This window comes from Microsporum canis, genomic scaffold (genome assembly GCF_000151145.1).
Source record: "Microsporum canis CBS 113480 supercont1.4 genomic scaffold, whole genome shotgun sequence".
Taxonomy (NCBI): Eukaryota; Fungi; Ascomycota; class Eurotiomycetes; order Onygenales; family Arthrodermataceae; genus Microsporum; species Microsporum canis.
Genome location: NW_003299166.1, coordinates 2569342 through 2584107, shown reverse-complemented (window position 1 = coordinate 2584107; position 14766 = coordinate 2569342). Strand labels below are relative to the sequence as shown.

Below are 14766 nucleotides of genomic sequence, written 5' to 3'. Positions count from 1 at the left end.
AACAATGTCAAATGCAGTTCCCGCGCGGGTACCTGTGCCGCCCTTTTTAGCCGCGCTTCCGCCAGGGCACGCGCGCCAAGAGGCGCGCCATTTTGAATCTGCAAGATGTAAACAAATAAAGTGATAATATGCGACATTGAAGACAACAGACGGTACAAAAGTGCTGCACCAAGTTATTAACGGCTTCTGACGATACATGTTTAACTTGTTTATTTTAATGTTGTTATTTTATTTTGTTTCTATTCCAAATTATTGTGTTACGAGCTACGATTTCTTAACTCTTGCGACGACGGCACCCTCTACTATTCAGCCACTATCACAGCCCCCCCTAGGCCGGCATCTAACCCGATATAATACCATTGACCGCTCATGAGCGGCTCGCGCCGTCCGCCGCATCGGTCTGGGGGTCGCGGCCACGGCAGACAACGAAGCGATGACGAAGATAATGTTGGATACGATTACAACTATGACCATGATAATGACCGCGATCATGGTCATACCCATAGTAGGCGACAAGAAAGTAAAGTGAGAGATAGGACCAGGGGGGATGGATACCGTGGTGTTTACGCCGATGATGAGGCAGCACATACCCTTGACGAAGATGACGTGTTTGACGACAGAAGGGATAAAAGGAGGAGAGGCCATCGTCAATCAAGAGATAGACGAGCTCGAGACCGCACCGAAGATAGTCACAATGAAACTGTATCTGAAGGCGAAGCTATCCCCGTTGATTCGAGACCGAGTTTTGCACGGCCGCCGAACGCTAAACCTGCGCGCGCGGAGAGGCGAGAAAAAGACCGAGACAGGAATTCATATTATCCCAGTCCTAGAGCAGGATATAAAGCGAAGGAGTCACCGGCTACTTCGCCTGTGAAGAAACGGGACCGGGATCGGGATCGGGAAGGGCATAACAGACACCGATCCAGGAGGGATAGCACAGCTGACGAAGATGGTGATGGGCGGTTAAGAGGTCGGAGAAGAAGAGACCACGATACTGATCATGAACGGGAGTACCGGGCAACAGCAACAGCAGGACGGCGTGAAAAGCGGGAGAAGCATACCAGCAACGACTCGGCGAATAGTGCTACGGTGCTTCTTAGCTCCAATGCGCTAGCGCAACTTGACCAGCTGAACCGGAAGGCTGACGAGGAGACGAAGAAAAAGGCTCGCAAGGAGGAATTAAAACAGCAGAAGAAAGAAAAGAAGAAGAAGAAGAAATATATTATTGAAACCGGGTTCGTCGGAGATAATGAAAGAGACAAGGAAAAAGGTTGGGAGAGCTCGGGAGACCTGCGGAGGAAGAAGAAACGGGAAAAGAATAGAGAAAAGGAGAAGAAGAGACTTGTTTCTGGCGCCTATCTAGAGGAAGGGAGAAGCCCTGAACTGAGGACCAGGGGAGGCGGGAGAATCCATGGAGAGAAATATCATGGCGGAGGACGAGGCGGGGGATATGACGATTATTACGATAACGGTTACGATGATGGTAGCAGTGCTGGTAGCGGCTGCTTTCAGAACTGGAGCAAGAGGAAGAAGATCCTTATTGCGGTAGGGATATGTATTTTTCTTCTTGTCATCATCATAACCGTCGCCGTCGTGGTGTCGAAGAAGAATGGTGATGGCGGTACTCATCCAGACGGCCCTGTCACTACTGGACCGTCACATAGTGAGCTTGATGGGATTAGCCCTGACTCTATACCGGTTCGTCACTTCCTATTGCCTTTTTTTAAATTATATGCTAACATCTTCTAAAGCCCGATGCGAAGGGAACCTATCTGGACCCATTTTCATGGTACGATACCGCAGATTTCAACGTCACATATACAGATGAGACGGTCGGTGGCCTACCCATCATGGGCCTAAATTCAACCTGGGATGACTCGGCACAAGCAAATGAAAATGTCCCGCCTTTGAACAAGCCGTTTCCTTATGGTAAACAGCCCATCCGAGGCGTTAATGTAGGCGGCTGGCTGTCCATGGAACCGTTCATCACCCCGTCCTTTTTCCAGAAATATTCTGAACGAGATCAAGTCGTGGACGAATATACCCTTACCAAACGCCTGGGATATGCAGGTAAACCTACATTAGAAAAGCACTACGCGACATTTATCAATGAGCAGTCCTTTAAAGAGATCCGGGATGCTGGGTTCGATCATGTTCGAATACCGTATGGTTACTGGGTAGTGACAACCTACGAGGGTGACCCTTACTTCGCTAAAATGGGCTGGCGATACCTTCTACGGGCCATTGAATATTGCAGAAAATTTGGGCTGCGCGTCAATCTAGACCTTCACGGCGTTCCAGGAAGCCAAAACGGATGGAATCATTCAGGTCGCCAAGGTGATATAAAGTGGCTCAATGGTGATGACGGAGCTAAATGGGGCCAGAGATCCCTTGACCTGCACGACCAGCTGTCTAAATTCTTTGCTCAACCACGATATAAAAATGTTATTGCACTTTATGGCCTTGCAAACGAACCGATGATGTTAAAGCTAGATATTGAACCAGTTCTAGACTGGACAACCAAGGCTGCTGATATCGTTGCTGGGAATGGAATGAAGCAGAAGATTGTCTTTGGGGATGGCTTCCTGAAGCTATCGAAATGGTCAAGCATACTGCAGAATACACCCCATGATATGATCATAGACACCCATCAATACACTATCTTCAACGCCGACCTGATCAAATTAGAGCACAAGAAGAAGTTGCAATTCGTATGTGACAGCTGGGTTGAATTGATCAGCGATAGCAATACCAAAGGAAGCGGGTAAGTTGATATCTACGACATTCTTTTCAGATCCAGCTTTCTAACCTGATACAGATGGGGCCCAACTATCTGCGGCGAGTGGTCTCAGGCCGACACGGATTGTACCATCTACATCAACAGCGTCGGTGTGGGATCTCGCTGGACAGGCACTATGGATAAAAACCCCATCGGCGGAGATCCCGTACTCACCCCGTCCTGTCCCAGTGGGAAACAATGTTCGTGCGACGCCGCAAACGCAGACCCCTCGCAGTATTCAGATTCCTATAAGAAATGGCTAAAGCTCTATGCCGAAGCTCAAATTTCCGCCTTCGAGAAGGGCTGGGGGTGGTTTTACTGGACCTGGGACAGCGAGTCTGCTGCCCAGTGGAGTTGGAGGAAAGGGATGGCTGCAGGCATATTACCGACTAAAGCATACGAACCGGAGTTCAAGTGTGGCGACGATATTCCTGATTTTGGCGATTTGCCGGAGAACTACTGATATATTTTGACATTTTTTGGTTTTGGATATTTGGGGGTTTTATTTGCTTGGTTTCAAAGAGGATGCATTTTTGTATATTATTATTAGTATCATAATTTGGTACATACGGCACTTGAGCAACTTGCGGGCTCTACATAGTATTGTGAATATCATTGATATGTTTGGCAGCTTTTGTCCTTCCATACCGTGGATTTTGGCAAGATCAAACCAACGACATGTCAGACATAAGGAGTCTTAGCGACAAGGGAGGTGCATGTGCGGTGGGCGCCTCGGTGATTTCTATCAGGGGCTGACCACTTCTCGTTGAATGGCTTTAGTGATAATTTAGTGACTGAGTATCATATATCCCCTTACATCTGCACTGCTGACTCTCTTGAATTCTTCAGGCTTTTTACATGGAATCGACAGGGGAAGAAATGTTAACGAGATCGCGGTACCCAGCTCCTGGTATATTCACCATCATGACCAAGGAGCCAGGATACACACCTCTTGAACGGCCAATCGTGTACCTGACATCATAGACGGTCTGCAAGATATTCGACATTGTTATCCCAGTCACCCTTACGAAAACGAGGATGTACGTTGTCGCCGTTGGTTGACCAACCTGCCGCCCTTGCATTGAACTAACTTAGCTTTCTTTTCACATTACACTTGGCGTGAGCCTATCGGTGTGATGGAGCTGTGATAAGTTGGATGAAGGCTGTGAAGAGGCTTGTCTCAGAGTCGTGATTGGTTGCTGGCCCTGCTGCAACGATGTTCCTGGGCGCTTAACATCAGTTGCTAAATTGGGAAACGGGCCGTCCTCTGCATTTATTCGACAGAAGCACCAAGACGCTGGCCGTCAAGGGGGCCCAGGTGCTGCAACAAGATACATGAGACTCTGTACGCCTCCTTGCATAATAGTTAACATGTTACAACGCGGGGCGGCGTTGCGGTTTTCTCCCTATATAGACGATGTATCGCCCGCCTCCAGCTCCTCTGGTTATATTTACCACCTACCCTCATTTTAAAGTCATACCGTCGATAACGCAAACCGAGAAAGGGTGCTATTACATACTGCCTTTACCGGGCTTCTATAACTAGCCCACTCCTGCTTTCCCTTGCCAATATATACAAGTGTTGGTGGGAGACTCACTGCCAGCGCAAATATGCTGGAGTCATCCCTCTTCCGCCTTAACCTATTACCTCTGGCCTTGTTCGCCCTATTTGAATCGCAGCTTATCGTGGCAAATCCAGTACCATACGCTGATGAATATGATTATGAGGGGGTCGTCCCCGGAAGTCTTGGAGACGCGGGCTCAGACGCATCGACGGGCTCATCTGGAGCGGAGGGTGGATCGGTAAAGATACCGAAAGGCGCCCTAATAGCAATGATTATTGTGGTTGTAATTGTTGTTATAACTGGAAGTATGTCTGCATTTCATTGTCTCTAGTTGAACTTATCTAACTTCGCCTCCAGTAACCACTGGTGTTTTATTCTACCAAGCAAAGCGAAGGCAATGGACGATGAGAGAAACAATGCGGTACTCAGTCCGTAGAGTCGCTGAGTCCATCAAATCTCCTATGACTCCTACCTTTAGAAGCCGCGGCCAATATCCAATGACTCCTGCCGGGGCCAGAGCAATAGCGTCTCGCCAGCCAAAACCCTCACTGCAGCCTACAAATCCTATGTCCCACTATCAAAACCGCTCTACACGACCGGGAGATAGGCATCCTCGTATGACCGAGGGTGAGAAGGGGGGCCAAAGGAGTGAGAAAACAAACTCCAACTTTGCTAAGCTTCTTTCGTTCAAGAACAGTAGATGAATTACAAGGATTGGCATTAGAGCTGTTCGGTCGCAAATGTGAAGCCTGATGACGTTTTCTTCGTGTCCCATCTTTGCTGTTGTCTACTTTGGAAATGGTCTAGAGTGAAGGTGTTCAATGGTTGTCCCTTTGGTAGTTACCGCTATTTCTTGATGTTTTGATGCATGTATCATACCCGCCATTTGTGGCTATTATATTTATTCTCATAACTTGGTCTCATATCATTATATAACGACAATGTAGTCTATTATTGTATGCTATAGACCGCCGCTAATGCCCCCCCTTTATGTATCATAATGAAGTCGCTGATGCAAATGTTGCCGACAAAAAAAAAAAGGCAAAGAAATAACCACGGTCAACATAACCAACTCCGTAAAAATATGCAGACAACCGATGGCTATTTATGATAATAACGATATCGAGCTGCTTGCGCGTGAAATTCTCCGATACTCGGACACCTTTGGGCTTACCGCATGCTTTATATTGCCATCATTATCATCCATCGAATAATTATTATACGGTCCTCTCTGTCGAAGTCTAGTTTCTTCTGCCTCTGCTTCCTCTGCACTAATCATGTAATAGTGTTCGTCCTTTTCGTCCATGGAAATCATCCATCGTTGGGTAAGTTGTTTGCCTTCTGGCCCAGCGCCACAAGCTCCGCTAACATATATGCTAGGCGGGCTGTTTAAAGCCAGAGCTAAAGTGTTTTGAGGCTCAGTGAAATCAGTTAGCTGTACACCTCGGAAGGCTAGGTACAGATACACTGAGCAAATGAGATTTGTGACTAGGACAAGGGCTAGAACGGCATAGAACACATTCTGCCATGCTGGTGAGTTCGCCCCTGAGGCATAATCAGAGGCCCATACTGTGGCGTGGAACTGTTCAAAAATGGATTCGTTGTGGCCTGCCATCCGAGCATCAGCAAATGTCTTTCGATGATCAAAAGACGCATCCTGGGTCCCCAGTAGCAGGAGAGAGCTGGCCATTGCTGCTAGGGCTTCAGCGACGGATGGCAAGTGTGGATCTAAGGACGATATGTTTGTCTTGCTATCAGAATTGGGGATCAGTTGGGAGAGTAGGCGCGCATTGCTCCCGTAGCCGTCCGATAACCCTGTGTTTAATGCTATAGATCTAGCCCATTCTTCGGCAACATTTTTCCAGTCCTTGTCAATGATGACTCGAGGCGCATCAGGGGCAACGGATTGGTACGTCATGGAGTCTGCAGCGCTGCCGCACTGAGTGTAAAGTACTCCACCACTGGATGCCGCCTCATATTTTGTTAAACACTGGGGTGTCAAGCCTCCTTTCATTTGACACAGGTAGTGAGGCGGATAGATCGATGGAGGAGATGACCCTAGAAGGTAAATTGAATTTGTCTCAAACAGTCCAGTCACATTGATAATCGTGTTATATTCCAGTGGAATCTTAGGGAATATAGGTGGTCTTTGGCCCCGATCCCCAAATTTCTTTCCAAATTCGAAAATATCATCGACCACTGTAGCATTCAGCCAATCTGGATAATTTGGCATATCCGACGTCTGATTCATGAGCCAGGTAGATGCATTAAATGGAAAGTTTGGATGAGGCCATTTGGTATAAACGATGGGAGCCAGCTCTTCCTCCGTCATGCCTGCACAGACTACATTGACAACTGGCGATGGAACCGCGGCTTTGATATTAAATTCTCCTTGCCCTCCAAGATCCTCGGGCAAGCGGATCTTGTTCTTGGGATGCCTGGCTGCTGTGAATATACCAGCATGCGGCATTGCTGCTGTGACGTTGACAACCATCCGGCCCCATTTGATAGAGAGTTCAGTCATATTGTATGGCTCAATCCAACTTCCTTTTACGGTGGTATTATCATACCAGGTACCGGTTGGTGGAGGGCGAAGCAGCATATCCGCTGAGCCATGGGTGGAGCTAAACTCAGTCCAATGCCCCAGATACTGTTCGTAATTATGGAACGATCTGCCGGAGAATGCAATTTGCATGCAAGTTGAGCCTCGGTTTATGGGGTCAACCGCTAGAGGAACCGGGCTTTGACAGTTGCTGAATAAATATGAGGCATTGGCGAATTTGGTCTTAACCTCACCGGTGAGCTCCCTGACCTCAGGAATACCAGCAGTGAGCCTTGGTGAAACCAGCGCCTCTGCGGCAGTTGTATAAAACATGGCCACAAAGGTCGTGGTCATTGCAATAATCCCCAGCAGCGTAAGAGCCGAATGCTTGACATTTTCCCAGTGGGTGATCAGAGTTCCAGGCTGCATGACCCAAGTGCGCATCGACATATCGGCAATGGTGATGCCTCCAGCATTCTTGCCCAGGGCTTTTCGGCTGAGTACCTGTCCTAAGAAAGCAACGAAGACGGTGACGAATGACAATTCAATTGTCTTTGCAAAGAGGGCACTTAGAAGTGTGGCGGTAGATGGTGCCAGCCCTCCGCTACCTCCGATCCTGTTCCCGTAATGGGGTTTCATGCAGGCAACCACAAAGTATATGGCGGAAAACGCTGTGGAATAGAATGCGAGAGCTAGTATAGCAATCGATAGCCATGCAGTTCGCCGCTGAACGACATGTCTGCGGGTCGGGCAGCGCACACGTTTGGGGCGGTCTATCGAGTAAAAGGTAATAGCTATATTAGCCGGTGCTTCTCACAAGGATCTCTCATATAATATTTAATAGTTAACATACCATAGTCCCGTCCATCTTCCGGCTCAACAATACGAACTGTGTTATGATCTGACCCATCGGACTGGAAAGAGGAATGCAAAGGGGGTGACGGGCGAAGGTAAGTTCCAAGGTCTGGAGGTGTATCGCCGTCTCGTAACAACGACGACTGGCTTATATTCCTCGAGTGATAGGATGGATGATATCCCAAGTCAGCGTCTTCTCCCATTCCACCAACTACTCCGTTGCCTGGTTGGCCAATTCCCAACCCGAACCCTCTAGACGACGCATCTTGATAAGCTGGAGTGGTGACGGGCTTTGGAGAACTGAATGCTTCAGAAGGATGGAGGTATGGCTCGTCAACGGAGGATAGTCGACGATAAGCTGCAGTATTCCTTGACAAGGCGATTGAGTCTCCTCCCCGATGACGGCTATTCGCAGTGGGATGAAGAAATATCTGATCAAAGTCTGAGTCTCGACTTGGTTCCATCTGAACAGAGAGAGCTCCTGATGTTTATGATAAATGCATCTATACCCGAAACATGGAGGAAAGGACAAAAGAAGGAGAAAGAGGAAGCGTAGAGAAATTCTGCGGGATTTACAGCAAATACCAGGCAAACAAAGGAGAGTGATATTTTGGATTAACTGTCTAAATCCACAAATAATCGGGGAATCAGGATGTAAAACGCGACCAAACAGCTCGACCAGGGCATTGTGGAGGTGAATAACATCCTTTCAGCCTTATTTGAATAAGATACGAGGAATCTCTGTAGCGTCATCCTGGAATGCATAGCCAGGTGATAATAGGCGAGCTCACAGCCACAGCCTTCCCGTCTTTCCTTGGTGCGTTTCTGGGTTATGATGGCGCTACTAAGCTTGGGGACAGCTGTTTCTGTCGAATCTTTAAATACAAACCAATCAGAGAGATTCCCTAGCTGCTGGCAAATGGAGACCGTCTCGTACCTGTTGACATCCTGGTTGGTTCGTCTTAACAAGCGTCTTCCATCGCGGGATCCAACAGAATCCTTCAGGCTTAAGCAGGAAGATCCTACATAAAAGTACATATAGTACTCCGGAGTATGCCTGCCAATAGGTTTATCAGCAAAAAAAGCCAGCGTTCCTCTTCAAACTAGTTATGAGTTCTTCCTCAAGCTTACCATTTTAACACAGATAACTAAACCCTGAGTGCATCCTCAATCTCGCTATGATAGGAGCTGGTGGATGGTTTCAGGGAGTCCTGTTCGACAGGCTAGTCTCTAAAACGTTCCCATACTTCATACTCTGCGGGTACCCTTTCATCAGCCCACAAACATCTTTTTCCTGCTGGCTGTGAGATGAAAATGAGGTTGAAAGTTGAGGCTGAAGGTCAAAGTAGTAAACCCCGTGACTTCTGACCTAAAAAGGGTTAAAAAGACATCAACCTCACTCCTTTGTCTACAACAACGTCGACCCCAACCATAAGTACGATGGCAGACCCTACTACTCATAATGGGGGGCTCTCCCCCGCTGGGGGGAAAATTGTCAAAGAGTGTATTGTCGAGGTGCCTACAGCTGGTATCAAGGATAATCATATCTTTTTTGTTACAAGGCCACCTAGCTCCGGCATGCAAGACACTGGTTTTCAATTTGCCAGGCCTACACTTCCAGGGAGAGCCTTTAGTTCTCACCCTCAGCCTAGATGCTCCCAGGCCGTTGGGAGGGAGGGCACGTTTTCATCCCAGAGGTACCAGATGGTCCACCCCTGTACCACGATGGGCTTGTCTTGCTGATTTCTAGTTAAAGCCAATATAATAAGGAGGCATTGGCGCCAGATACGACACCACAAAGTGGAAAAGTCGTGACAGAGGATTTTGGCCATGCAGACAATGGAAAGGCCAGGGCTTCTGAAAGAGCTAGGACCGCCTCTCCTTCCTTGGAGAGCGGTACACCTACCAGCTCAGCATTTTCGATATCCAGTCAAAATATCCCACCCTCTATTCTATCTAAAAACAGAAAAGAAAATATTTCTATCAATACCTTACAGACTACTGAAGATGAATTATTTAAATTGCTGATACAGAAGCTGAAGAAAAGGGAAGTGGCTGAGGCGGCCGCCGCGAAGTTGAGAGATGAGCTGAAGGCGAATTTGCGTGATGCAGGCGAGGACAACAAACTGCTTACGGTTAGGCTAAAGAATTTGGAGTACAAATATGAAGAGCAACAAATGGAAAAGACCGCTCAAAGACAGTCAATCGAGCGGTGGAAGGTGAAGTTTGGGAAGGTAAGGGGCCTCATGGTTGGAATTGCGGATCACCAGGAGAGGCTCCTTAAGGAGTATCGATCGATTCGAAAGGAACAGGTTTCTCTAAACATCGAAAAAGATCAAATCAACGATAGCCTAAACTATCTCACAGAAAGCACCAAGGGTCTAGGGAAGAATATAAGCCAGTACAAAGCCCAGCTTACGGGCGTTATCCATCAGTTTACTGCGGAAGAGAACGCTCTCGAAGCCCTCGTTAAATCAAAAGAATCCCAAAACAAAGACATGGAGCGGTTGCTAGAGGAAAAGAATCAAGCTATAGAGGACGCACAAGCACTTGCTTGCAAAATAGACTCTGAAAAGTTAACACTCGAATTAAATTCCAGGGAGGCTGAGAAAAGAATACGAGAGGAACTCTCCAGGGCAAGCTTAATATCTAAAGACCAAGACCGTGCTAGGTTTGAGCAAGAAAAACATACCCTTACCAGGGAAAAACAACAGGCAGAAGCAGATAACGCTAAACTCGGAGAAGAGCTGGAGACAATGAAAGCAGAGCTAGTAGGTATAAAGCATTGTTACCCCTCGTTCTATGCTAATACGCTTCGAAGGTAGGAACCAGTGCTAAGCATGCGGAGCTATTGTTCACGGTAAAGTTCACGTTCCCTAAGCTACCTTTCAAATATTCTACGTAAACAATATCTACCAATGCTGACTATATAGTCTAGGTGGGTAATTATCAAAAGAAGCTCGATGGGGCCGAAAAGGAATGTGAAACGATAAAGCTCGCGCATGAGAAAGCTATTTTAGCTCTTAAACAGCATCAAGCCTCGCAAGTAGGAGAGAAACATAACATTCAAAAACAGCTGGAAGCTATCCAAGAGGCGAATATAGCATTAAAACAGGAGAATTCAGCTCTAAAACTTACCAACATAGCGAATCTTGGAGAGCACGTAACCCTAAAGCAGGAGAATTCGGCTTTACAGCAGATCAATGTGGTTAACCATAAAGAGAACGCATCTTTACAGCAAGAGAACACAGATATCAAGACACAGGTTACAGCCTTAAAGCAAGAAAATGCAAACATTAAGGCAGAAAAGTCAATATTACAAAAAGAGAACGCACGTATCAAGGCAAATAAAGCAGTCACTGAGACAGAAAAAGCAGCTCTTCAAGAAGAGAATACTATATTAAAACAGGCGAATGCGGAGATCAAGGCAAACAATGTGACGATCATTGCTGAAAATACAGCCCTTAAAGAAAGGAATGACAAGCTCACAGCTGATAAACTAGATTGCGCAGCCGGGACTAATACTCAATCTATCAACATTCTTAATGATTCAGATGACGGTCCCATTAAGAAAGAGAAAGGGGACTCGTCGCTGAAAGGGATTCTAAAAGAAACACAATCAACTACTGCCCCATCAATTGAGCGTCCAGCACAATTTCACACCCCCTCCAAAGATACTAAAAAGAAACGATTGAGAGATGTAAACGCAGCTCCGAGGCGTCAATCTCGCGTTTCATCTAGGTTCTTTGATCCCCAGCCAACCCCGAGTCCTTCTCTATCGGTGATTACAAGTCAGCAAGGCCTGACTTGGGCTGTTAATCATTCTGTGGATACTTTTGTGACACAATCTAGTGTTCATAGTAGAAAGAGGCGTAGAGGTAAGATTGAGTGAGTCTGCGTGTTTTATATTCGAAGATACTAATTCCTGAACAGAAGAGACATTCAACAACAGGTTTGGCCAGAAGTATACGTCCCATTGATGATGAATTCACGGGTAATCAATTCAAGACTACTTATATTATAGTCATATCCATAAGAAGCTTGTTAATCAGTTATTCATTATATATAGATCATAGCACGAAATACTATACAAGGCCCCTAGATCTATGTGCCCCTTTGATTCTTTGTAAGCTTATTCTATGTAGCTTTTCGGGTTGCTAAAGGAACATTTTGAGGTAATGCCTGTCTCGGTCTTGCTTTCGAGACACTCACAGTACCTTAACTGTAAAGAATAAAAAAAAATGAAGAAGAAAATAATCAATAATATACAGGTTTGTCCATCATAATAACGCCCGGCTTCGTTTGTCTCTCCATGACCCATTTTATCAAGGGTTGAGTGTCGCGTTCAGCGTCGATGACGGGTCAATGTTCTTTCTTCAAATTCCAAAAGAATCCTTCCTGAATTAAAGTGACAGCTAGTCTATTCTTCAAATGGTTCCGACATTGTATCGCGTCCTGCGTTGGTCCCTCATCACCCATATTCATTTCAAATCAGGGTGCGTACTCTCTACTTCCGCCGTTTCGATTCCAAAAACAACACTTGTTTCTTGACCACAGGATCGTATTTGAGCATACTGAGCGGACGGCTTGCTCGCGGTCTTGTGAATGTCTTGTAGTAACCGGTCATTGCCATGGAGATAAGGCGGACGGCGATGGTTCGGGATTTAGCTATATACAAGAACTACTTAGCAACCACGCTCTGTCCAGTTAAGGATAAATGAGGGTTAGCACGAAGTTGATGAGCAACTGACCTTTTTTAGCCATGGTTTGAAAGGAAAACAGTGAAATTAGTCGTCAATCAACTCGAGAATCAACTCGGGCTGTGAATAGAATGTTGGAGGAAAAAAGTTGATAGTTTTAGTCATGTGATCCATAGATTTTATTATTAAGCAGGTATCACGTGAAAAATAGCGCCTAGCGCCTAGGCAAAAGTTTGAAGCGAGCCTCTATGTGGACTTGATATATTGTGTCAGAATCTGCCATTCGGCCAAAAAGGCGAGCCCGCACTGATTGGCGGCAGAGAGACTTGTTATATTTGACATATTGTTAAGTTCTTCAAAAGGGCGGAGCGGGTAACCATGCTACAGCGTTTGCGGGCATCAGTAATTTTTTGTCAAATATGAGCAAGAGCAGCGAATGATGATTGGCTGAATGAGTTTGAACGTATATATAGGTATAAATATATGTATATTGGTGAGCTTAAAGAGCTTAGGTATAGGGTATAAGTCTCTACTAGATATAATAGAGGTAGTATACGTAATCTAACTATATTACTAATTAAGTATAATATTTAATATACCCCCCTAGCTCGAATAAGCTAAAATAGATATATTAAACGATTTAGATATATAAAAATAGGAAATAAAGCTATATAGTTACTAGATTAGAAAGGTACTACTGGTAGGAAGGTATTATAAAAAGTAAAAAAGAAAAGATATCTACGTAGGTACTAGTATCTACCTGTAAGGGGTTGGACCTCTATTCCCTTCTCGGGTCACCGCGCGCTCCGTAATTAACGAGGTAGTAAGGTCTATCTAGAGATACTATTACTAGACTCCCCCTTTTACTCTCGCGCACGTAACCCTTAATATAGTTATATAACCTTAACGCCTAGAGCTATAGCTCTATCCCCTATTACCGACTTCCTTCCTTTTCCCCTTTCTTCTTCTTCCCTATATATTTTATCTTCGACTTATAGATACCCTTAGTTAGTTAAATAGAACTCTCTTCGGCCGTTAATATTATAAAATATATTATTATATTGGTCTTATTAGTTATATTAATTATATTAGATATATTAGTTATATTAGATATATTAGTTATATTAGATATATTGGTTATATTAGATATATTGGTTATATTAGATATATTAGGTATATCGAGTATATAGAAGATATTAGAAATATTAGTATAGAAATATTAGAATAGAAGATTAGAACGTAATAGATATAGCAGAAGGCTAATATTAGAGCTAGGAGAATAATAGAAATAGATAGTAGAATAATAACTAGCCACCGAGTTAGTTAGGAGCTTTTCTAGAGTAGTAGAGTACCCTTATAGAGAGGTAGACGGAGTAGATTAGAACCTTAATAGCGTAGCTAGCCACGCTAAGAGAGAGGGTATAGGAGTAGGGGATACCTCTAGTAGTATATCTTATCCTCTAAGCCTTACTAGCCTCCTCGATATAGATACTACCACACCCTAATTAGCTAAAACCCGCCTTACTAAATATAGAGAAGTTTAGCGGGGAAAGACTATTAGACTATCTATTATAGAGGATAGAAGTTAACGCTAAACTTATAGTAGATAGGGAGTTAATTAGGGGCCCTAGCTAGCGAGTATAGTATATTTTCTCCTAACTAGAAGGAGTAGTAGTAAAGAGAGTCCTTCTCTAGATAGAGTATAACTAGTACGATCTAAGCTAGTTTACACTAGTATATTTCTATACTTATCTAGACTATCTTTTCGTCGACCTAGCTTAATAGGAGAAGGCTAGGCGGCGGGTATATACTATACGCTAAGGGAAGCGAGTACTAGCTAAGTTTCTTATAGAATTTAATTAAGTTATTATAGAAGTAGGAGGCTATACTTGGGACAATATAGTAAAGATGGAAGTACTATAGATAGCCCTAGACCCTAAGCTCCTAGAGTATATAATTAGAGTAGATACCCCCGAGTCCTATAAGGACTACTACTCCCTCCTTAGGCGAACGGATAATAGGTCTAGAGAGATATAGTAAGTAGCCTAGGCCTAGCGTATCGGGCTCTAAGGTTATAGAGTATAGAGCTCTTAGAACTAGTAGCCCTATATTCTCGCCCTAATAGTCCCTCAAGGGGACTCTATAGATATTAATAGTATCGTCTAGAAGCTAGCTCGCCGTACTAAGTAGGCGTCGCCTAAAGAGAGGGAAAAGTATAGGTAGAGCCGTAGGTATCTACGCTACAGAGGCGTAGGCTACTTTATTATAGCTTACCCTTACCTACTACTACGCCTAATAATATAGGTTATAGATATAACCCCGGCG

General features: G+C 45.0%; 5 protein-coding genes across 5 annotated transcripts; 3 read left to right on the top strand and 2 right to left on the bottom strand.

Moving 5' to 3' along the window:
- Window positions 1–369: 369 nt before the first annotated feature.
- On the top strand, window positions 370–3242 carry MCYG_04922 (beta-1,3-glucanase; the record flags this gene model as incomplete). The annotated part of the gene is made up of 3 exons (XM_002847139.1): window positions 370–1698; window positions 1752–2764; window positions 2819–3242. The coding sequence occupies 3 exons, from the start codon at window positions 370–372 to the stop codon at window positions 3240–3242; spliced, it is 2766 nt and encodes a 921-aa protein (XP_002847185.1).
- Window positions 3243–4390: 1148 nt separating this feature from the next.
- MCYG_04921 (uncharacterized protein) lies at window positions 4391–5048 on the top strand (the record flags this gene model as incomplete). Its single annotated transcript, XM_002847138.1, has 2 exons — window positions 4391–4649; window positions 4702–5048. 2 exons carry the CDS (start codon window positions 4391–4393, stop codon window positions 5046–5048), a joined length of 606 nt encoding a protein of 201 aa, XP_002847184.1.
- Window positions 5049–5449: 401 nt separating this feature from the next.
- MCYG_04920 (conserved hypothetical protein) lies at window positions 5450–8006 on the bottom strand (the record flags this gene model as incomplete). The annotated part of the gene is made up of 3 exons (XM_002847137.1): window positions 5450–7659; window positions 7740–7775; window positions 7991–8006. The coding sequence occupies 3 exons, from the start codon at window positions 8004–8006 to the stop codon at window positions 5450–5452; spliced, it is 2262 nt and encodes a 753-aa protein (XP_002847183.1).
- A 567-nt stretch (window positions 8007–8573) lies between these two features.
- On the top strand, window positions 8574–11902 carry MCYG_04919 (uncharacterized protein; the record flags this gene model as incomplete). Its single annotated transcript, XM_002847136.1, has 9 exons — window positions 8574–8696; window positions 8784–8873; window positions 8896–9037; window positions 9129–9438; window positions 9498–10512; window positions 10563–10601; window positions 10680–11619; window positions 11675–11711; window positions 11782–11902. The coding sequence occupies 9 exons, from the start codon at window positions 8574–8576 to the stop codon at window positions 11900–11902; spliced, it is 2817 nt and encodes a 938-aa protein (XP_002847182.1).
- Window positions 11903–12248: 346 nt separating this feature from the next.
- On the bottom strand, window positions 12249–12505 carry MCYG_04918 (mitochondrial 54S ribosomal protein YmL39; the record flags this gene model as incomplete). The annotated part of the gene is made up of 2 exons (XM_002847135.1): window positions 12249–12409; window positions 12493–12505. The coding sequence occupies 2 exons, from the start codon at window positions 12503–12505 to the stop codon at window positions 12249–12251; spliced, it is 174 nt and encodes a 57-aa protein (XP_002847181.1).
- Between the last annotated feature and the right edge of the window lie 2261 nt (window positions 12506–14766).